The sequence below is a fragment of the Monodelphis domestica genome, chromosome 2 (genome assembly GCF_027887165.1).
Source record: "Monodelphis domestica isolate mMonDom1 chromosome 2, mMonDom1.pri, whole genome shotgun sequence".
Taxonomy (NCBI): domain Eukaryota; kingdom Metazoa; phylum Chordata; class Mammalia; order Didelphimorphia; family Didelphidae; genus Monodelphis; species Monodelphis domestica.
In genome coordinates, this window is record NC_077228.1 from 238,213,564 (window position 1) to 238,237,094 (window position 23,531).

The window sequence follows — 23,531 nt, forward strand, 5'->3', positions numbered from 1 at the left end:
ATAATCTCACCCGAGATTCCTACCTGGGCTGAGAACAAAGTTTGTATTTAAACTGACTGTACTGCCTACTTGGGTCTCTCTTCTTCCGCTTCTAAGCACACGCAGGCAAGATGTAAGTGGCTGTGAATGGGCTATGTGCCCTAGGCAAATGCTTTCTTATTTTGTATTTTCTTTATCCTTGATTTCTAATAATCTTTAATAAACCTCTAAAAATATAATACTTTTAGTAGAGAAACTAATTTAATTGTTACATTATCTACAATTTTTGCATTCATACCCATTGCTTCACCTACACAGTCACTACCCTACCTGATGAATTAAGACCCTCATCACCCTCTCCCCTAGACTATTACCTTATAATTTTTCTCCCTACTTTAAGTCTCACCCTTTTTCAATAATACATCATTCATATAGTTGCCAAAATAATTTTTCTTATGTGCAGGTTTCACCATATCATATTGGGTAGGGACCCAATAAATTTCTGTGGCTCCCTACTACCTCTGGAATAAAAAATGTAAATTCCACTATCTGGTACTTAAGCTCTTTACAACCTGGCCCCAACCTACCTTTCTTGCTTTATTACACTACATTCCCCTTCAACATTCTATTGTTCAATCTGGCCTTCTTACTGTATGTATATGATACTTCATATTTGTACCTTTGCTCTGTTCATCTCCCATGACTAGAATTTACTCCTTCTTCATATTTCTTTCTTTTAGAATTTCTAGTTCCTTAAAGATTCCATTTTTTTAAAAAAAGATTTCATTTAAACTTCTCCTACATGAAACCTTTCCTGATCTCCCAAGCAGCTAGTACCCCATCCCTTGGCATTGTGTTATATGTATGTGTTGTCTTCCCCAACAGCAATATAAACTCTTTAAGGAGAAATATTTCATTTTTTTATTTTGTATTATCCTCAACACCTAGCACAGTTCCTAGCACATGAAAGGTGTTTAATAAATGCTTATTGATAGATTGATCTTATTACAATTTCCTCTTTCTAAAGAATGTATTGATTCAAAAATTGAAAATAAAGCTAAAAAAGCTAACTAAATTAAATTCTGTTACAACACAGGACTTTTTTCTACCATAATGCGAGACCTTGCTAACTTGACTCATCTTGGCCCCAAATGGATTGTTCTGGATGGAGACATAGATCCCATGTGGATTGAATCCTTAAACACTGTCATGGATGATAATAAGGTAAGGTAAGCTGAGGGAATCTGTAGACTTTTCCTTTTCTTATCATATGATGATTTCCTTGTACAGAAGCAAGACTTTCTTGATTTCCGGTGAAATCCTCTTTTGTCCCCCCAAATCCAAAAATAGCACAAAGTCCGAAAGAGAGTATATTATGCATTATGTCAAAAAAATCATTCGTTTTTTTCTTAAAATCGTAAGCCTTTTTACAAGTGAGGAACTCAGGCAGAAGTTAAGTGACTTTCCTGGGATCATATATAGCTAGTTAGATGCTGAGGCTAGATTTGAACTCAGGTCTTCCTGACTCCAGGTCTAGCACTCTATCAACTATACCACCTTTACATCCTATTGGATAATTACTACATAGATAAGAGAACTGAAGATAATTTGAAAGGAGAAAGAAGCCTAATAGCTAAGGAGATCAGGAAAGACTTCCCAGAGAATTCCACAACAATTCAAACATTTATTTAAGATATAGTATAGTCAGAAAATAAGTAGTGAAGCTAAGACTCTGCTAAAGGAGCAAGGCCTGATCTACATTACAAAGCACTTCCTTTTATAGGGAGTCAAATTCTTATCTAAAAACATATCTAAAAAATTATCAGGATGGCTCAGCAGTCAGGGATCAGGCCTGGACTTCGAGGTCAGATATCATAGAGTTGGCTTATTTGCATACCAGCACCAAATGCTTAGGTTGCTAAGTGACCAAAGGAGGTCTGGATATTTTAGTGATCAAAGGAGAAGATCTAGATTTTCAGTGCTAATTTTCTTCCTTTTCTTTCTTTTCTTCCTTTTCTTTCTTTTCTTCCTTTTCTTTTCTTTCTTTCTTTCTTTCCTTCTTTCTTTCTTTCTTTCTTTCTTTCTTTCTTTCTTTCTTTCTTTCTTTCTTTCTTTCTTTCTTTCTTTCTTTCTTTCTTTCTTTCTTTCTTTCTTTCTTTCTTTCTTTCTTTCTTTCTTTCTTTCTTTCTTTCCTTCCTTCCTTCCTTCCTTCCTTCTTTCTTTCTTTCTTTCTTTCTTTCTTTCTTTCTTTCTTTCTTTCTTTCTTTCTTTCTTTCTTTCTTTCTTTCTTTCTTTCTTTCTTTCTTTCTTTCTTTCTTTCTTTCTTTCTTTCTTTCTTTCTTTCTTTCTTTCTTTCTTTCTTTCTTTCTTTCTTTCTTTCTTTCCTTCCTTCTTTCCTTCTTTCCTTCTTATGATTGTATGAAATTAGGAGGAATACAAAAAGGAATACAATTGATGAAAGACTTAAGATTCTTTAAGACCATGGTACACTGAACAGCATTGTAAGATAAAATGCAAAGAGCATAAATATAATATACTGAACTTGGGGGGGGGGACATCAATTACACAAGTAGATTTAGGAAGATTTGGCATAATGGTAGTTGAAATGAAAAAAGATGATGTTGGCCTCAAATTCCAAATAAGCCAATTGTGTGGTGTGGCTTTTTGAAAAGAAAAGAAGGAAGGAAGAGAGGGAGGAAGGTAAGAAAGAGAGGAAAGGAAGGGAAGAAATTAATTTAGTCTTAAGTTGTGTAGATGTAGTAGATGTTTATTTCTATAATTCTATTCCTATACCCCCAAGTAAAGTTGTTTATAATCCTTGTGTAATGGTTGGACTACATCTAGAGCATTCAGTTCTGGGCACCATCTTTTAAGTGTTAATCAACAAATTAAAGTACCCAGAGAAGAGAAACAAGAATGGTGTAAAGAGTTTGAAATCATGTCATGTGAAGAAGAACTAAAGATATTGGGAATGTCTAACCTGGAGGGGAAAGGAAGATAAATTTGGGAAGGGATATCATTTGAAGTGATGCCACGCAGATGAGGGACTGAATTTATTTTGTGCATCTCTAGAGGGTAGGAAAATGAATGGAATTTTCAGGAAAGGCATATTTAGGCTTAGAATTGGGAAACACCTCATAGAAGTATTGAAAGGTATCTGACTCACTTCTGGGATGGAACCAAGATAGTGGAGTAATCCCCAGAAGCCCTGTGCTGCCATGAGAATCCTCTACAACCAATGTTTAAAATATCATCATAAAATGAATAGAGGAGTGAGAGAACAAACAAAGAGACAGAATGAAACAACTTTCAAGAAAAGAAAAACCCAAAAGGTAGGCAACAAACATCTGGGTCACTGGGATGAGAGGGGGAGCAGACCCAGCAAGAAGCTGTAGCAAAGAAGGAAGAGTAAGCCAAGAGAAAGCCACACCCCACACCCCATATCTGCTGTCCAAGGTTTGGGAACCTGCCCAAGTCAACATCCAGACCCTGAGACCCTGCCTGAGCAATAGAGGCACAAGCCAACCCAAACCCCTTTGAAATTTCAAACTTGTAGAGAAGTCTAAGGCACCAGCCCAGGGAATTCTAGTCTGGGCTTGGAGGTCAGGGACTTAATTCACACTTTGGATGGATGATAGTATTAAGTACTGATATTTTCCCCTAAAGCTCAGCTTGGAGCTCCAAAACAAAAGACAATCAAGGGCATGCCTGATTGAATTAAGTACACAGTAAGAGAAAAACTTGAGACTAAGCCTGAGGCTAGATTGGATCAGTCCCTGACATGATCAAGATCAGAGTGAGATTAAAAGCTTACTGCTAAGTCTGAGACAAGAATTTAAGCTATCATCAGCATCACAAGGGTCAATTGAATCAGCAAAGGGAGAGGGCTCTCAGATCTCTCAGCCTGCAGACCATAACATCATCTCCCCAAGTCTACATATAATTAGATAGGAAAAATGAGCAAACAACAAAAAAAATCACCTAATTAAAGAATTTTTATGGAGAACAGAGTAAGGTACTGTTTAGTTTTATTGGTTGGATTTAATATTAAATTGGTGGTCACCAGGGATTTAATTTCTAAGTCCCAAAATGAATTACTCAAGTAAATGGAATTAATGGTAGTTTATTTTTACAATAGAGGCAGATATTAAGGAAGAGAGAAAAGGGCAGAGAGAGAGGGAGAAAGCTCTGGCTTTCTCTGAGCCAGGTAGAAATTCTAAGGCACCAGTCAGGGAAAAGGAGTCTCAAGACAATGGGCCTTTCTCGGAGGTTCACATCTCCATAAAGGGCAAGAAACTAAGTCAGTCTTCACACTCCCATGGTGACTGTCTAAAAGGGAAGCAATCTAAGGTGTCCTGCACAAGCTCTTCCAGGGGACCAATTCCACAGCCAAGTGTCTTCACTCCAAGTCTGAGCGTCTGTCTTCCAGTCTCTCCTCAAGTGTCTGTCTTCACTCCAACTCTGAGTGACTATCTCCACTCCAAGTTCAACACCAAGTGACTGATCATGATCTTCACTCCAAGCCCAAGTAATTGATCGATCCTTATGTGTCTCTGTTTCCACTATTTAAAGACCGTTTTCTCTTGTGTCACCTCCCCTAAATTTTACACCTACCAATCACAGCAGATACTTTTCTCCAGGACTGCCCATTCTTTCACACATGGGTCACAGACCTCCCACTCAATGTATAAAATGGGTGTTCATATCTTTTTGTGGTTAGTTCACACCTTTTTGTAGTTAGTTCATATCTTTTTGTGGTTAAAATGGGTAGATCTACTTTAAATACTGGGTTTACACTTTGGGGATTAAAATCTAAAAATAGACAGGATTACTATTTAATCTTCACTATAAAGGAAGAGCTAAGTACTTTCATTGTTACAATCAGGGGAGAGCTAAATCCAATATTCACAGGACAGACACAGAATGGGACAGTAAAAACAAAGGAGACACCCTCAAAGTCCAAAAGAAAAATATGAATTGAACACAGACTCTGGAAGAACTCAAAAGGAACTTCAAAAACCAATTAAAAGAGGCAGAGAAAAAAAGTGGGAAAGAAAAATCAAAGTGATGCAAGGTAAAAGGAAAGTGGATGCAAGAAGAAATGGGCCAATTGAAAAAGGAGAACAAAAAACTGACAGAGGAAAAATCAAAATTGACCATCTAGAAACGAATAATTTCATGAAAAATCAAGAAATGATAAAGCAGAATCAAAAAGATCACTCTACTGCACATATGAATAACATGGAAATAAGGTTGATACATGTATACCTCAGTGGAACTGCTTGTCAGCTCTGGGAGAGGGGAGGGGAAAGGAGGAGAGGGGTTGTGAATCATGAATCATGTAACCATGGAAAATATTCTAATTTTTAAAAAATTCTTAAAAAAACAAAAAAGAGTTATCTGACCCTTTGTTCCCAGGCCTGCCTGTCAATCATATTTTGAAGGAGGTGCTGTTTGAGGGGACAGGCTACTATGGAAGGCATCACCATGCAACTTTGTATTACCCAATTATTCAAGAAGCCCCCTGCTCCCTGTGTGTATCTGCTAAACATCACATTTTGGCAATTAAGGAATAACTGAGATGCAGTGGCCATTTTGCTGATATGGTCCTATCTGAATTTGTCTTTACTTCATCACTGAAGTCTTCAAATAAAAATGAAACCCTTGCTTCTCTCTGGTGATCAGCCCATCAGATTGGTACCTTGATGTAGATTTAATAAGCTCCTTTAATTCCCTTTTATTCCTGAGTTTTGCCTCATTAATATGGGCAGAAGTCTGAATAAAGAATTTTCCTTTTAACAGAAGCTAGAATTGTCCCCAAACAGAATGGAATATTTTGTGAAATGGTGAATTCCCATTACTGAATGAATGCAAGTAGAAGCTAGATGATCACTTCTTAGGAATGTTACAGAAAGGGATTCATACATTGGTCAATTACAGAAATGATATAATCTATTGAAATAATTGGGTATTCTAAAGCAATGGATGTCATTTTCTCCTGGAAACATGTTTTTGTTTTTGTGCTCATTCTAGGTTCTGACCTTAGCCAGTAATGAGCGGATCCCCCTGAATCGCACCATGAGACTAGTGTTTGAGATTAGTCACCTTAGGACAGCCACCCCAGCCACAGTTTCCAGAGCAGGAATACTTTACATCAACCCTGCTGATCTAGGATGGAATCCGTAAGTTCTGATTTTATTTTTACTTTTCTTATCTGTGCATGTCCAAATAGGAAGGGGGAGGGAAGAGTAGAGGCCTCATAGCTAGGCACAAGGAAAGTCCAAGCTAATGTGCAAAGAGATAGAATTCTTAGGGGGCTATTCAGTCTTCTCTCCCAAGGGCAAATTAATTGGTTTAAATGGAGATTTATTTCCTTGACTAGGGACATAAATATTTGGAAACATAGTTGCATTATGCAAGTTTCTACTAAAGACAGTTGTGAAATTAGTGGATAGATTACTGGACAGAAAGACCAGGGTCCAAATCATAAGTTAGGTGACATTGGCCAAGTCACTTAACATCTCCCTAGGATTTATCTCCTAAATGATAGCCTGGTGGTAGTCTAACTTGTGGAGAAGGTTCCCAAGGGGGAATCTTAGGCTGATGAAATTATACATCCTTCTAGGTTCAGGGCATCTAGATGGCTCAATGGCTAGAACTGAAGGCAGACTTTTCCTAGATATGTGACCCTGGGCAAGTCAACCCTAATTGCCTAACCCTTACTGCTCTTCTGCCTTGGAACTGTATCAGTTCTAAGACAGAAGATAAGGGTTTAAAAAAAAAAGAAATTACACATCCTTCACCTTAAGAGTGTACAAAACTTGAGTTATCAGACTCAGATTCAGCAATATGTCTGAATGTGCTAATGGCCCTAATCAAGATATTTGGTCATTAATAGAAGATTAAACATAAGCATAATGCATGAATGTATGAATTGCTCTCCTTTCATACTGGGTATTAACTGAACTCATTCTATAGGGAGATAAATATTTTACAGATAATAATGTGCAGGGTGAGCATTGGGTGATAATACTGACTGAGGTTCTCATGGCACTCTTGGGAGTGCTGAGATTAGAGTCAGGAATTCCAATGTAGTTTCAGATTGCCTGACTGTGAGAACCCTGCAACAAGACATTTAACCTCTGTCTGCTTCAGTTTTCTCATCTATAAATAGGGATAATAATAGCCCCTGCCTTTCAGGGTTGTTGTGAGGATCAAATGAGAAATTATTTGTAAACTACCCAGAACATAGTAGGCACTGCACAAATATTTTTTCTCTTCCCACCTTTATAGTTTATGAAACTCTGATACAACTCTGAAAACATTATTAGCCCTTTTCATACAGAGAAGAATTCATATTTAGGCATCTCTTAGTTAACCACAAAACATTGTAGCTTAAATAACCAAAAGCAGGGGCTAACCTAAAACAATTTTAAATTTAAATTTGAATTATATTATTAAGTATTTCTTTTGTAGATCTGGCTTCCTAATTACACTTAGACTAACATGAAGGTAAATTTGGATTCTCTGAATACCTGGAACTGTGTGGGCAGTAGCATGTAAGCTTCTTGAGGTCAAAGAACTATTTAGTCTCTGTATCCCTGGCTCCAGGATAGCACCTTTCAGGGAGGAGGCATCTAACGGATGTTTATTGATTTGAGCAAACTGAATTGGGTAGCTAGCCTCAAGCTGTACCAGAAGAAAGACAGAAGCTAGCTTGGAATAGTGTTGTAACCCTCTCTTGGATATTCCGGGTTGATTGTATGTCATTAATGTTTTCTAACTTCTCCCCCTCTTTTCTAGTGTGGTAAACAGCTGGATTGAAAAACGCAAGGTGCAATCAGAGAAAGCTAATTTAATGATCCTGTTTGATAAATATCTTCCCACTTGCCTAGACAAGCTGAGATTTGGATTTAAGAAGATTACTCCAGTTCCAGAAATCACAGTAATACAGACTATACTCTACCTCTTAGAATGTCTTTTGACCCCAAAGAATACTCCTCCAGATTCCTCCAAAGAGCTTTATGAGCTCTATTTTGTGTTCGCATGTTTCTGGGCATTTGGAGGAGCAATGTTCCAGGACCAGGTAAAGTCATTTCAAGAAATTGTGACCTAGGAACTTTTGTTACTTTTGTTCTTAGTACCTTTAGCAGCACTAATTAAAAGGTTGAAGGATCATTGAATTAAAATTAGAGACCATCTAATCTAATCTACACACAAGGGGATTAATTAAATGTTCAACAAACACCTCTCAAAAAATGTTTTTAAACTTAATCTGTATTATTATTTTTCCATTACTTTCTAAAGTCTAGAAATCAACAAACCAATAATCAAGCCCTAAATTTAACTTCAGCACACCCATAAATCCACACTTCTTATTTTATAGATAAGGAAACAAATTCAGAGATGTCTGGGTCACCTAGTTACAGGGTCAGGACTTGTACCCAGCACTTCTGACTCCAAATATAGTGCTTTTTCCACTGTGCCACACTGTTTGTAGAAAATCAATATATGTGTGGTCCTGATTTGGTCAGTTATTAGTGGTGGTCAATATCTATTATTAGGGGCATAGATCAATGATGATAGATCACCTATGGCATGTGTGCCAAAGATGACACACAGAATGCTCTCTGTGGGCATGTGTGCTGCCCTCCCCCCCACTCCTAGAAAGGGGGAAAGACTCTGGAGGAACTGCTTCCCTCCTTCTTTCCACCTTGACTGACAACATTTTTTCACATCCCTGGTCCTTCTGCTCAATAGGAGCTCCAGGGGAGCAGGATAAGGTGGGTGGCTCACCAGGTACAGAGCTGGAATAGAGCAGAGTGCTTGGGCCACTCTCCTCCCCTTCTTTCTGCCCAGCTGAGGACATTCCTCACTTCATCCATCCCTCTGCCCATGTGATAGAGAAATAATCTAGAGACTTTAAATGACAGAGACTGGAAGAAAATGCAAAGAGAAGACTTGGAATTTTGAGGGAGGAGAGATTCCAGGGGAGAGGCAGTTGATCTCTCTCTCATCTTGAGACAGCAAAGTTGAATGTCTGATCAGAGACTGTATCCTGAGCTATACAAATTCCCTCCTTGAACTTGAACCACTATCCCCCCCCCCCTCAATGATCCCAAGATACTAAGAAGTGTGGCAGAAACCTGAGAAGAATAAGAAGCAGCCTAACTAGATCTCACACAGCTCCTGTGACACCCTGGGTCTGAACATTGGCTCTGCTATGACAAAGACCAGGGGTCACAAACCTGAACCTCTCAGAGGCCAGGCTGCCAAGTCTGAGTCTCTCAACCTTTGGAGGGAGAGAAAGGGAGATTTAGACAGGCAGGGACTTCCTGTCCCCTCTTTCCTCTAGACCCTAACCTTCAGACATTTTCCTGTTTTACCCCAGATCATTATTGTTAGAATAAAGATTTGTCATTTATTCTAAATTGATTTACTTGTGAGTGAAAGAAATAGTTACAGTGGACGAAGGAGAGATCTGATTTCTCTCTCCTTCCCCAAGGAAAGAGGTTCATCTATAAGATCAGTTATTAGAGGGAAGTAAAGGCAGGGTTAGTGAGGAGACATATTTGAAGAAGACTAAAGGGGGAAATCCATCTCACCCTCCTTCTACCTTCTGACATATATCATCAACTCCTCCATAACACCCAAACCAACCCTCTAATACAAGTGGCACCGCAGGGGGAAAAAAAATCCATCATTACTAACTGTCACAAACTGATAGTTGGAACTCAAAGGGGAAGATAGCCATCTTAAGGGGCAGTACAAAACACCCAGCATATAGTATCAAACATCATGATTCCTATAAAGAACAGACCCTCTAAGACAAACCCAGAAGTCTGACAGCAGACATTTTCAATGGTCAACTGCCAACAGTTAGAGCCCCGGGCAGAGTATCCATTGTTAAGAAACATCTATAAGGCAATAAGCATTTAGTATCTAACATCTTGATAACTAAGTGAGGCAATACAAGTAGGGACAACAGAAGGAATTATATGAACAGGATATTGCAGTTATTGTTCTGGGCAACTTTGATGGGGTTTTTGATGATTTTCAGGAGATATTGTATGATATACAACACAATATCAGGGATGATAGAGAATACTATAGGTACTGTGGTGAATATGACAATTTTTTGGATCCCAAATACTCTTTGATATGTCCTTTCTCTGGCACACTCTCCCTCAAATATATGTAGTTTTTCTGGCAGTGGTACAGGCATTGAATTACATTAAGGTTGGAGCTAATATCATCATGCAAAAGAAAGCAGTCAATACACTGGTGCTTGACTAGAGGCATTATTCAATCAAATATGCATCAGATTGTATAAGCCAGATTTTGGGGATATTGAGATTCTGTTGGGTGAGCTTTTTGTCCCCAAAGAACACAAAAATTTCATTTCTAGGACCAGACAGGATGCCTCTCTTACCAGCTGGCCAGAACCCTATGAACATTTTGATTTTGCTAACCCGCTGAGCATGAGTTATCTTAAAAAAAAATGCTATGAAGACTTGTTGCAGGTGATCAAACAACTGTCTGAATGACTTAATGCCTGGGGAAAGTTTGACAGGCTGCAACAAGAAAAAAAGAACATCCTTCAAATTTTATTAATCGATTATTAGAAAATGTTTTGGGATTAATGGGCTTCAATCCTGACTCACAGGAGTCTTTGGCACATTTCAGGAGACAATTATTACATGGATGTGTAATATCCAAAATAAACAAACATTTAAAAGATTTCTTTAGGAATTACTTCCCTAAATATGATTCAATTTCCCTAAACAAACTCAGAGACATGGCCACATATCTGTATGAGAACCAATTGGAGCAGAAAAGGGAAAAAAGATGAGCTCAAAAAAGAAATTGCATGACACCACTGAAACACTCAAGCAAAAAGAAATAGAGGAAGTGAAGAATCTGGCCACGATAAAAACTTTATTCTAGCAAAGGGGACAGAGGGACATTAGGAAATGTTTTCTCTGTTCAAGGATAGGTCACATAGTGAAAAACTTCCCACAAAAATATAAACAAGGGCAAAACAAAGGAGGGAGATACCAGAATACCTACTCACAGGGCAGAGTATATACTAACAGATCACATGAAAGGCAACAAACCAATGAGAAATCATGTTGTAGTCACTGCAGGTTTAGGGAAGAAGAGACACCAGATTTAAAATCTATGCAAGCTGCAATTTCCCAAAGGGCTAAACCTTGCTACTTTGAGGTAGTATTCAAGGGCAGTCATTACATAGCATGAAGCCAGGTTTTAGCTATACTTAGCACACAAAAAGGAAAAATATGGGAAACTTTGGGAGGCAACTTGAAAACATAACTCAAGAATGGAGAAAAGAGGATGGAAAAGAGAGGGAGAAAAATTCAATGGTGGGAGGACTATACATGAAGCAGAGTACGGGAAACAACAGGAGTGCAATGCAGAGGTCTATAATTGAAATGCAGGAAGAAGTGAGAAATAGCATTGCAGAAAAAAACATGACATTTTTGATTCACAAGGGGGCATATAAAACTGCATGGATAAAAGCAAGCAACAAATCAGATCATATTTAGAGAATTTTCTAGCATGCAGAATGGATCTGGGGATTACAAAATCAAACAGGGAAAACAAATCCTTAAAACAGCAACATAACATAATTCATACAGAGAAAAAGCAGCATCATAATTCTCCAAACCACTCTGATAAGACAGAAGAAATGAACACTGTAGCAAGCAAACTGAAAGCTGAATACATAAATCACACCAGTAAAATACCCAAGGAACTGAAAGATATAACACAGAAGAAATTTGATACATTCAAACTTCAAGCAGAGAGAGGAAAAAGCAATGAGAAAAAAGCTGGTTTAAACACAAATGCAAAAGAATTTTACCCAAGAGTAAATAGGTCACATAAAAAAACCTTATGACCACACAAAGATAACAGACCTAGGGAAGGGTTTAGCACATGTCAATACCAATGGGAGCACTTTCTCCTTCCCCTGTATATGGGTTAAGGGAGTGGGGCGGGGCATGCCTGACATTCAGTGGGGGAGGGGACAAGGCATGGCACTCAATCTCTAAAATGTCTGCCATCACTGCCATAGACAAATCTCTTAGCTTGGGCCTCAGCTTCTTCACCTGGAAAAATGGCCTCTAAGTGACTTCCCTTCCAGCTCAGTCTAGGATTCTAATAGAATTCACTTGTAATTTCTGATTTTTCCCCCCTAGCTTATAGACTATCGTGTTGAGTTCAGCAGATGGTGGTTGAATGAATTTAAGACCATCAAATTCCCTTCTCAAGGAACCATTTTTGACTACTATATAGACCCTGATAGTAAAAAATTCATGCCATGGACTGATAAAGTGCCTCAATTTATATTGGATTCAGATATCCCATTGCAGGTAATACGCCACAAACTCTGAACCTTGGAATCGGGCACAAAATTTGTCTTTTCCCCTAGGTTTAAGAAGTGTCCATTTGCACATTGATTTGATTTGATTTTTTATTTTTAAATATTTTTCCATGTTTACATGATTCCTTTTCTTTCCTTCTACTTTTCCCTCTCCTCTCCCAAAGCTGACAAGCAATTCCAATTCTGGGCTATACAAGTGTTATCACTTGATACCTATTTCCATATTCTTCATTTTTATAATAGAGTAATCTTTTAAAACCTAGGATTTTTTATTTCATTTGATCTTGCCACCTTATTCTGCAGATAATTCATTTATCAGAATGCCTATAGGATAATGGTTTCATATTGCTTTTAAACCATGACTTTGCTTCCATGGATTCTCTCTCCCCACTGCCAGGCTTCTTTGGTCCATACAACAGAGACCATCCGAATCCGGTTTTTTATGAATTTATTAATGGAAAAAAAGTGGCCAGTGATGTTGGTGGGCAATGCTGGTACTGGCAAGTCAGTGTTGATGGGTGAAAAACTTGGCAGCCTGAGCACAGATGAGTATGTTGTGCAGTCTGTCCCCTTCAATTTCTATACAACATCAGCCATGTTACAAGGTAAAAAAAAATAATGTTTTTTTTTTCTCTAATAAGAAAATGATTCCCAGGAAGCTACTGAACTAACATTCTTTGAATTTTACAGGTGTTCTTGAGAAGCCTCTGGAGAAGAAATCAGGAAGAAATTATGGACCTCCAGGCACCAAAAAGCTTATTTATTTCATTGATGATATGAACATGCCAGAGGTGGACAAGTATGGAACAGTGGCACCTCATACTCTAATCAGGCAACATATGGATCATGGGCATTGGTAAATATGGGACCTTTGATAATTATGGACATCAAGAATCTTATCAAATAGAACAAACTTTCTACATAAATGTTGGTTAGTCCCTGCAAAACTTTGAGACTGAAAAGACAAACTCATAAAGTCACTTGCTTTATAGAAGACCTTTAAGATTAATTCTCCTCACATTGTAAGGTTTAATAACTCAATCACATAAATTTCAATAGTGCTTCAAAATTTTTAAAAAGTTACCACTTTTCCCTGTGAGAGGGAGGTAGTAACAAAGATATTATCTTCATTTTACAGATGAGGAAATTGGCTCATAGAGGCTGATACCTCTTCAAGGTCATGTAACATTTTAGTGATAGATCTAGTTCTAGAACCCAGAATTAAAGACTTCTAGTACAGCCTCTTTCCACTCTGCTATTTGGCCTCTTAGGTTGCGTTTCTTTTGCACAGTAATGGAGGAGGCCAGGGAGGGAAGAAATGGTCGACTCTCAGGAAAAAGAAAGAAATGGAGAGAAAGAAAGAAAGAAAGAAAGAAAGAAAGAAAGAAAGAAAGAAAGAAAGAAAGAAAGAAAGAAAGAAAGAAAGAAAGAAAGAAAGAAAGAAAGAAAGAAAGAAAGAAAGAAAGAAAGAAAGAAAGAAAGAAAGAAAGAAAGAAAGAAAGAAAGAAAGAAAGAAGAAGGAAGGAAGGAAGGAAGGAAGGAAGGAAGGAAGGAAGGAAGGAAGGAAGGAAGGAAGGAAGGAAGGAAGGAAGGAAATAAGGAAGAAAAAAGAAAGGAGGGAGGGAGGGAAGGAAGGAAGAAAGGAAGGAAGGAAAGAAGGAAGGAAGGAAGGAAAGAAGGAAGAAAGGAAGGAAGGAAAGAAGGAAGGAAGGAAGGAAGGAAGGAAGGAAGGAAGGAAGGAAGGAAGGAAGGAAGGAAGGAAGGAAGGAAATAAGGAAGAAAAAAGAAAGGAGGGAGGGAGGGAAGGAAGGAAGAAAGGAAGGAAGGAAAGAAGGAAGGAAGGAAGGAAAGAAGGAAGGAAGGAAGGAAGGAAGGAAGGAAGGAAGGAAGGAAGGAAGGAAGGAAGGAAGGAAGGAAGGAAGGAAGGAAGGAAGGAAGGAGGGAAGGAAGGAAAGAAGGAGGAACATAGCTTTTCAATAACTAAATAACTGGAGGCAAACATATTAAGAATAAGTAATTATGCAAGAGATTCAATGAAAAGGATATCATCAGAGAAATTATGACAGAAAAATAAAAAGATCTCAGGATCTAGTGAGAACAAAAAATGATCAAGTAACTCCACTGGTATTCACGCAACATAAAGAAAGAGAAAGGAAGCCTTGCAAGCTTTGATGAACTTATGGAAGGCCAATAAGGTGATTAGAACTGTGCTGTTGGGTTATAATCTTTATTTTTTGGAGCAAGGACTGATTTGGATCACAAATCCACTTGTATATCAGATATTTGGAAAGGAAAATTATTAGCAAATTGAGCTAAGGCATATATGACTGAATCATAATATTCAACTTCAAATTTATGTCTTTCCAAGAATTGTGAACAATGTGCCAGTGTTATAAAAATGAGATCCTTTAAGTTTTCAGTAATGAGTAAGTAAAATATTAGCTCTTATTTATAAAATTCTATACAATTATCCTCCTTGTCTCATCATGGCTCAAAGTAACCCTATCCACGCCAGTTGAAACACAAACACTAGTAGGTTCTGTAAATTTTTAAAGTACTCCACCCTACTCAGACTGTACTTTAGAAGATCTGATTTAGCTATCTTCTGATTAGTAATGATGGAGATACTTCGTTTAACAGAGTCAAGTCTTCGGAACTCTACATTTCTCCACCCTACTTAGTTTAACAAGGTCAGGAATGTCTGCACCATACTCAAGGATTAAGTATTTGAGAAAATGGTCTTTAACAGACATGTGCAGAAACAGCGGACAGACCCCTGGGCTGTCCTAAGTCAAGCTAAGCTAACATTGGTACAGATGAGATGCAGGAAAGTGCCGTAAAACCGTCTATATAGGGCAAGTCACTTGCTCTCTTTGGCCTCTTTTCCAGGAGAGGTGTCTCTGGCTGGCAGCATGCTCAGCGTTTTGACATCTTGGCGTGGTGGCAAGTATTTGTCTGGGTTTTGGCAGTGAGTTTGCCCTTGAGCTAATTCAGGTTCAGATATCTTGGCTGAGCCCTCTTGGAACTCAGGCTGATTCCTTCCTCTTTTTCTCTCCAAACCTTACTTTCTAGAGCCTCTAAAGTCAGGTGGGAGAAATCCTACACCCTTTTCCTTCTCCCTTCTTCTTAAATTTCTTTCCACTATATTAATTAAATCACCATAAATTTCCAGACTGACTTGGGTAATTTTTTTTGTTATTTGGGATATCCATGGCGACCAATAATTAATATAGTTTAGGTCACAACGCTAAAATTATCCTTTACAGTTCTACCACACTAGAAAAATCTTCAGGGATGGTCCTAACAATAAGCTGAATCAATTTTCCAAAGGACCAGCCTAACTCAGTACAGAGCTCATCAGCAACAGACTAGCCTTTTGGGTTATAGGTTTTCTTTTTTAAAACAATGCAAGCAACCAAGGAAATATAAAATGTTTTTCAGTTTTGTATGGCTTACTTCTGCTTCTATAGTAATGGTGGCAAAGAATGCTAAGAATCAGAATGTTTTAAGACTTTTTATAAACTTTAACTTAGTTGCTGATATTCTAAATGAGATACTTGTCCAATGACTAACTAGCAAACAGACTTAAGTAATTAATCATCTCAATTTGTCAGTTCTTGCTAAAAAATAAACCAGAAGAAGTTGCACCTAAATTAAAATATGGCTCTAAGATTCTCTTTGGAGAAGCAACTAAGGAGTCAGGAGAATTGATTTTTAATCATGTTGCCAATGGCAAAAAAAAAATCTGTTGTTCATTCCTCTTTCCAATATTACTAAGACATAAGAGAAAATAAATACAAAAGGATATAACATAAAAAAAACAAATCAGTGAATAAACAGATTCTTGAGAAGAGTATCAGAAATATCTAGTGAGTAGTTGCCCTTCTTGACAACTCAAGAATTGTGAAAAAAGCAGCAGTAGCTTGAGGTTATGGAATCTATACTTAATGACCAGCAACTGAAAATATGCTCAGCCTGAATTTTCAAACCTGTTGTGCCTTTCTTTAAGGTTTCTACCACACATATTTGTTCCCCACCCCTTCCCCTATCCAAATCATCTTGATTGAGAAGCAATATGAGTATACTGGACAGTGTTAAAATTGGAGGCAGGAAGACTAAGTTTCAAATCCTATTTCTGACACTTACTAGCTATATGATGCTGGGCAAGTTACTTAAACTATCTGAAAACCGTTTTCCTCATCTGTCAAGTGGAGTAATTACTAAGAATGAGGTATGTGGAATGCTTTGCAAACTTCACTAGGAGGACAAATGTCAGTTGTTATTAGTGGGAGGATAGAATGAAATGGGCTATTTCTGCTGATCACATCAACCCTGAATATATTAATTATTTATTTCTTGAGGAGACCTAAGTGAAACGGAAGACTTTGGTTTAGTGGTGAATTACCCTAAGGCATGTTTTCTTCTTATTCAGGTATGACAGAAATAAGCTGACATTAAAAGACATTCACAACTGTCAATATGTAGCTTGCATGAATCCCACATCTGGCTCCTTCACCATTGACCCCAGACTTCAGGTAGACAAAGAAAAGAGCAAATGATTTCTGCATTAATAATGTCTTTGTGTTAAATTATATATATATACATATATATGTATATAGAGATAGAGATAGAGAGACAGAGACAGAGAGACAGAAGGGGGAGGGAGGGAAGGAGGGTAGAAGAGAGAGGAAGAAAGAGAGAATGGTATATAGTTTGTAGGATGGCAAATGTGAAAAATTTGTGTTGGGAGCAAAGCTCTAACTAGCAATTTTTATTCCCATGTTAAAAGGTATAAAATACATCAAACTCTTGTGGATAGGGGGACAGAAACCAAATTAGGGAAGGGTAAAAATTAGGGAAGATAAGCAAGATGGGGAGTAGCACAGCCACTAGAGGGAGAAAGTGTGCCATTTGGTAGCTTTCTATTTTTTCACTAGCTATTCTTCCTTAACCAGTTAGGAATTTCAATTGTTTCTCTGCCTCTAGTTCTCTGGAAATGTTATACTACTCAAATTTTTGGTTCACTGGGGCAAAGTTCCAGTTATTCTGCTGTGGTTCTGGTTTTATTTGGAAGGTTAGGTTCATATAACTGGTACCCTCTGAATGATCATCTGGAGTATAGAATGAGGAATTTATCATGGAATGCTAAGGTGAAAAGGAATGGAAAGAGGCTACATCTCACCAGTATGAATGCTTCTTTACATGCCTAATCACTATTGCTAAAGAAAGAGAATTTCATAAAATGAAATAAAAAGACTACTTCAGTGTCTCACACTGACAAGTAAATTCCTTGTTATTATTCAACTAACTTTTTATAATATAGCTTTTATAGGCTCTTATTTAGTCTTTGAAAGAAAATTCACTACGATTTAACAAAAAATTCTTCAATTCACCTAGGTTAATCAGTTAATTAGTTTTGCAGGGTTTTGTTTTTTGTTTTCAGCTTAGGAGAAATAAAGATAGAAGTAGAAAACCCAACCGAGACTCTATGACTCTAGCTAGATAAGTTTTCTATACAGCTATGGAAGGAGGGACTCATCTAACAGTGCATGGACCCAAACAGGGGAAGAAATAGGCACAAATACTGTGAAAATCTATTAGATGTCCTTTAATTTTTCTCCAGTGGGGCCACTCCAGTTACCACTCTTTCCCATTGTCATATGGGGAGTCATACTCCCCATCTTGAGTCTTCTGTTTGATTAGGGATCTTTAGAGGATTCTTTGTCAATTCCTCTCATGAAGTTATTGGATGCTTCCTGAGGAAATTCCCCACCCTAGCCAAATCCAGGGCAGTAGAGAGGCTGATTGCTTTCTGGAAAAACAGGCCTCCAGCACTCGCTTTTGTCACAGAGGATAAACCTAAATGCATATATTAATTTTTGTTTGTTTGTTTGTTTTCTTTGATACAGAGACACTTTTGTGTATTTGCTGTGAGTTTCCCTGGACAAGATGCTCTGATGGCAATTTATAACACAATCCTTTCACAGCATTTAGCTGATCGAAATGCCCCCATGGTGGTTCAGAAAACGAGTATGCAGTTGGTTGGTGCAGCCCTTGGTAAGCTGAAACTATCCACATCCACTTTAGTATTTATAAAAGCTACTATTTTATGGAGGCTGATGGCTTCTTCATCTTTTCCCCTAGTAAATATTTTATTTATATATTTAAATCGATATTTTTAAAGGATGCTATGTTTCAACAGGAGATATTATGAAATTCAATTGCTTCAGTGGAAGGATAGAATATGGGAAATTCAGTTTATAGAAGTGATTTACATGTCAACAGAGAAACAAACTTCTTCTCTGTTTAGCTCTGCAAGTTTCTTACTTCAATTGTCACTATTTCATAGACCATTTGCTTTAGAAACATTGTTTTAAGTTCTATACTTCCTGGGGCTATTAAACTCATAGAAGAATCAATGTGTGTATTTTTCCTATAATAGCCTTGCATCAAAAAATCTCCGCAACCTTTCTTCCCACGGCCATTAAGTTTCATTATGTTTTCAACCTCAGGGACCTCTCCAACATTTTCCAGGTACTGTTTTCTTTCTTTTCTGTGGCACTCCAACTGCTTCTCAGCCCAAATCCCTGTTTTATCAGAACCATCTGGTTTTCCTTCAATGGGAGCAGAAATATAATCTTGTATAATAAAGAAACCTAAAGAGAAGGCAAGACTTTCTATTATTAGGCTTGCTTTCCTTTCATCTTCCTGGCACCCACTGAAGGAATATGGTACAAGACTCATTTTAATTTTTGTTAATTTTAAAATAGCTTACTGTTATATAGTACTCTAAGGTTTGCAAAATACCAGTAAATATTATCTCATTTGACCCTCACAACAACCCCGTGGTGTTATTGTTATTCCCATTTTAACAAATTTTCACTTAATTATAGACCATGCCCAGTGTCACACTGATAAGAAATACTTAAGGCAGGATTCTGACAAAGATCTTCCTGATTCCATATCCAACATTCTCCCCATGATACTCCATTGTCTTTCTGCTGGAGAGGGAGAATAAAATAAGAGTCAGAAAGACCTGGATTCAAATTCTACTTCAGGTACTGACTAGGAGAAGGACATTAAAAGAGCCATTCCCTTCTCTGAATCTCAAGCAGCTCCTAAGAACTTACTTACTAAGTCAAAGATGGATTGGTGATAAGAAGTCCTGGGTTCAAATGTGGATTCAGACTTCCTAGCTATGTTTCCCTGGCCAAGTCGCTTAGCTCCCAGTACTTACTGCTCTTCTGACTTGGAACTGATAAAAAGTATTGATTCCCAGTCAGAAGGTAAGGGTTTTTTTTTTTAATTGATTATTGAAAGAAGTTCCCACACAAATCATTCCCTACCCTGATGAAATCACAACTCCTTTGCATATTCAACATTCTCATGTCTCTGATGAAATCTTTTTTTCTTCAGTATTTTGTGTTATTCTGAACTTGATTAAACACTGGAAAATATGAATATTTTCTTATCAAAGAATGGGGAAAAGGGGAAGGAATGTATGTGAACCTTTGAATCTCTAACACATACATCATGTCCTTCTGAAGTATATACTCTATTGAGTTCATTAGTTCCAAAGCCATCTTGTTTGTCTGTATTTCCTTTGAACTTGCTTCAGTACTCTTTTAAACACTTCATTAAAGCAAAACAGATATACATGTCAGCCATGTTCAAAAATGAAGGTCTCATTTTTCACACTAATTTATTACTTCTTGTGGTGGAAAGCAAATTTCATCATCAATCTTTTGGAAACATGGTTGGGTCATTGCACTAATCAGAGAAGTCTTTAAATATTGTTTTTCATTTCATTCAGTGTTGTAGTTATCATATAATTATTGTCCTGACTTTGCTCATTTTTTTCCAAATCAACTGATTTACAAGTGCTCACATGTTTTTTCTTAACCCATCTCTTTTGTCACTCATTACTGGGCAATAATATTCCATTACATCCATATACTATAAGTATTCAGTCACTCCCCAACTGATGGACACCCCCATAGTTTCCAGCACATTGCTGCAGCAAAAAAGCATTCCTAAAATATTTTTAAATGAGTCTTTTTCCACTTTATTTTAATCAGAAAGGAATGGCATAAACAATGTCTATAGAAATGGGAATGGTGTTCACAGAGTATAACAAGAATTTGTTAGGGTATATATTATGAAGGCCTGACTACTGGATAGACATGGCACTATCCTTAGCAGTTAAGAATTGACTTTCATAACCATGGGAAATTTTTCTAAATTAATTAAATAAATAAACTTAATTTTTAAAAAGAATTTACTTTTATACTAAATCTGGAGAATATTAGCAAGAAAACTAGCTAGCAATAGAACTTCAATTTGGAGGCTAAATTACAGTATTACAGTGCAACTGTATAGTTCTCTTTTCAAGATCTCATTTAGTGACACATTTTGACAACAATGTGAAGAAAATATCCATTTCCTTTCAATGTGTTTAGCATTGAAGAAATAAACATGAAGTCAAAAGCATACTTTACCATGGCACACCATAGGATTTAGAACTTAATATGGGATCTTAAAGATTATCTACTCTGATATTTTCATTTTATAGGTGAAGATCCTGAGGCCCAAAGAGGTTATATCTTGCCTGAGATTAGAGTTAGTAAATGACATTGCTGGTATTTGAACCCAAGTCCTTAATTCCAAATACAATGTTCTTTCTACCAAATAGAATGTTCTTTTTCCTAGGATGCTTCATTGAAAAGTTTTATAATAATGCAAAGCCCTTTCTGCTCTGTTCTCCCAACTCCCACTTTCAGATTTAGTTCCCCAAAAGCAGACATTGGGGTGACTCTGTGGTTCTGTACTCCTAAAATCATAAGCTCTGGAGGTGGATAGCATTCTGTCATAAGTCCTTCAAAATTGTCCAAGATCATTCATTGTACAGCTCAGAGTAGCTACGTTTTTCACAGTTGATCATTTCACAATATTTCTGTTATTGTGTACAATGTTCTCCCAGTTCTGCTTATTTATCTCTATCAGTTAATGTAGATCTTTTCAGCATTTTCTGAAATCATCCTGCTCATCATTTCTTAGAGAACAATGGTACTCCATCACCAATATATGCCATAATTTGTTCAGCTATTCCCTCATTGCTGGGCATGCCCTCAATTTCCAATTCTTTGCCACCACAAAAAGAACTACTATTTTTTTTTTACGAGTGGGTCCTTTCTCAATTTTTATGATCTCTTTGCATCAGATCCAGGGGTGTGGGGTATTACAGGATCAAAGGGTATGCATTTTAGAGAGAGAAATTGAACCCTTTGGGCAGAGTTCCAAATTCCCCTCCAGAATGGTACACCCTGACTCTTGATTGTTAGGGGTCATGTTCCTTGAAACTGCTTCCTCCCTTGGGTGACTATCTCTCTATGTCAACCTATAATATGAATCTCTGCTTTTTACTGCACATAGTGACTTCTACTTGTCCTGGAACTTCCCTTCAAAACTGTATCGTTCACTGTTATGGAGAGTGGTAGAGAAGAGAGGGAAATTTCTTCATCCCTTCCTTCAGGGGTCTCCACCACAGGCAGTTTCCAGTTTACAAAATATCCCTCAAACTGAACTATTCATAGCAAACTCATCCAGGACTTACTTATATAAAACTAGCCTCTGAAAGACTGGCCAATTTATATGTGTATATCTGTATACATATTTATCACCTATAAATCTAAGGATAGATAATATATACATATGCACATATATGTATTTAGAGAGATGTTATATGTTATACATAAATAAACTCTCTTCTGTCTTATTTCTGCAAATACATATTTATTACAGTATAAAATCTCCTAATTCTCTCTCTTTTATGCCTCTCATCTGCCTTTGCACAAATAAAATACAAACACAGACTGGCAATTCAGTTATTAACTACAGTTTTATCTTAGTATTGGATTATTTTTTTTAATAGCCCTTACCTTAGAATCTTGGAATCAATATTAGGTATAGGTTCCATTAGGGCAGAAGAGTGGCAAGGGCTAGGCATTGGGGGTTAAGTGCCTTGCCCAGGGTCACACAGCTAGGAAATGTCCAAGGCCAGATTATTCTGAATCCAGGACCTCCCATCTCTGGGCCTGACTCTCAATCCACTGACCTACCTAGCTGCCTCCTTAATATTGGTTTTTAGAGACTAAGAACGAAGGAAATGTAAAATAAATCTTTTTTGAATTTTTTTTTATTCCAAACAGCCTCCAAAAAGATTATTTCCATACTCAAAGCAGAACAAAAGAAGATTCTATATAGGTTCAAATTCTGTCTCTAAATATATAACATCTGTCTGATGATGCAAAAAAAAATCACCTCCCTGAGCCTATTTATGTAAAATTAGATGTTTGAACTAGATAGTATCTGAGGACTCTCCCAGCTTTATCCTTATACTAGTTGAACTGTGTATCTTAATTTACTTCTCTGCCAAGGCCAAGAATCCTACAATGACTCATTTTTGTTTGGGCAGGGACTGTTGTTTTCTACACTTGAAATCCTCAAAAGCCCTCTTGACCTTGTACGTCTATGGCTACATGAAGCTGAACGTGTATATGGGGATAAACTCATTGAAGATAAAGACAAAGTCTTATTATATAAACTCACTGTGACTATGTGCAAGAAATTCTTTGAGGTATGTCATAGTACTGGTTTCTACTCCTCAGTCCAGTGTAGCTACATAAGACCCAGGTGGTTTCTAAGTGGACTGGTGGTTATGGATCTCATTGCAGTTTGACCATATTCAGAAAAGTCTTAGAGGATGCTAGTTAATGACTTTGGGAAATGAGCTGGGATATAAATGAAAAGTTTCTCTGGGTGCCCCCCCAAAATAAGGAGATATTAAGAAAGCACTTAATGATCCTTAAAGAATTCTAAATCTTCTAACCCACATGAACTACATTTGAAGTACAATAGAGTACAGCGAGTACTTTGTTTACTGAAAAAAAACTAGCAGACATGATTGTTGAGCCCACTGTCAGACATCATGGAAAATGGGAGAGGTACCACAAGATTAGAGAAATCCCAATTTTCAAAAAAAGGAAAAGAATGGAGTCTGCAAAGATTGTCTTCCATTCTTGCAAATATTCTAGAATGGATCATTAAAGAAATGCTTGTTAAACATGTAGAAAAGGCAAGGATAATT

At 37.3% G+C, this 23,531-nt stretch overlaps 1 protein-coding gene across 4 annotated transcripts in view; it reads left to right on the forward strand.

Moving 5' to 3' along the window:
* DNAH17 (dynein axonemal heavy chain 17) overlaps nucleotides 1-23,531 on the forward strand; it is a 233,706-nt gene that overhangs the window by 139,533 nt on the left and 70,642 nt on the right. For all 4 annotated transcript variants that reach the window (XM_003340283.4, XM_056817399.1, XM_056817398.1 and 1 more), the window contains 10 exons: nucleotides 1,076-1,203; nucleotides 6,013-6,161; nucleotides 7,783-8,065; nucleotides 12,201-12,374; nucleotides 12,783-12,990; nucleotides 13,076-13,241; nucleotides 16,818-16,920; nucleotides 18,295-18,442; nucleotides 18,828-18,919; nucleotides 22,860-23,021. In XM_003340283.4, the coding sequence (XP_003340331.2) occupies nucleotides 1,076-1,203; nucleotides 6,013-6,161; nucleotides 7,783-8,065; nucleotides 12,201-12,374; nucleotides 12,783-12,990; nucleotides 13,076-13,241; nucleotides 16,818-16,920; nucleotides 18,295-18,442; nucleotides 18,828-18,919; nucleotides 22,860-23,021 (1,613 nt within the window). The remainder of the gene's footprint in view (nucleotides 1-1,075; nucleotides 1,204-6,012; nucleotides 6,162-7,782; nucleotides 8,066-12,200; nucleotides 12,375-12,782; nucleotides 12,991-13,075; nucleotides 13,242-16,817; nucleotides 16,921-18,294; nucleotides 18,443-18,827; nucleotides 18,920-22,859; nucleotides 23,022-23,531) is intronic.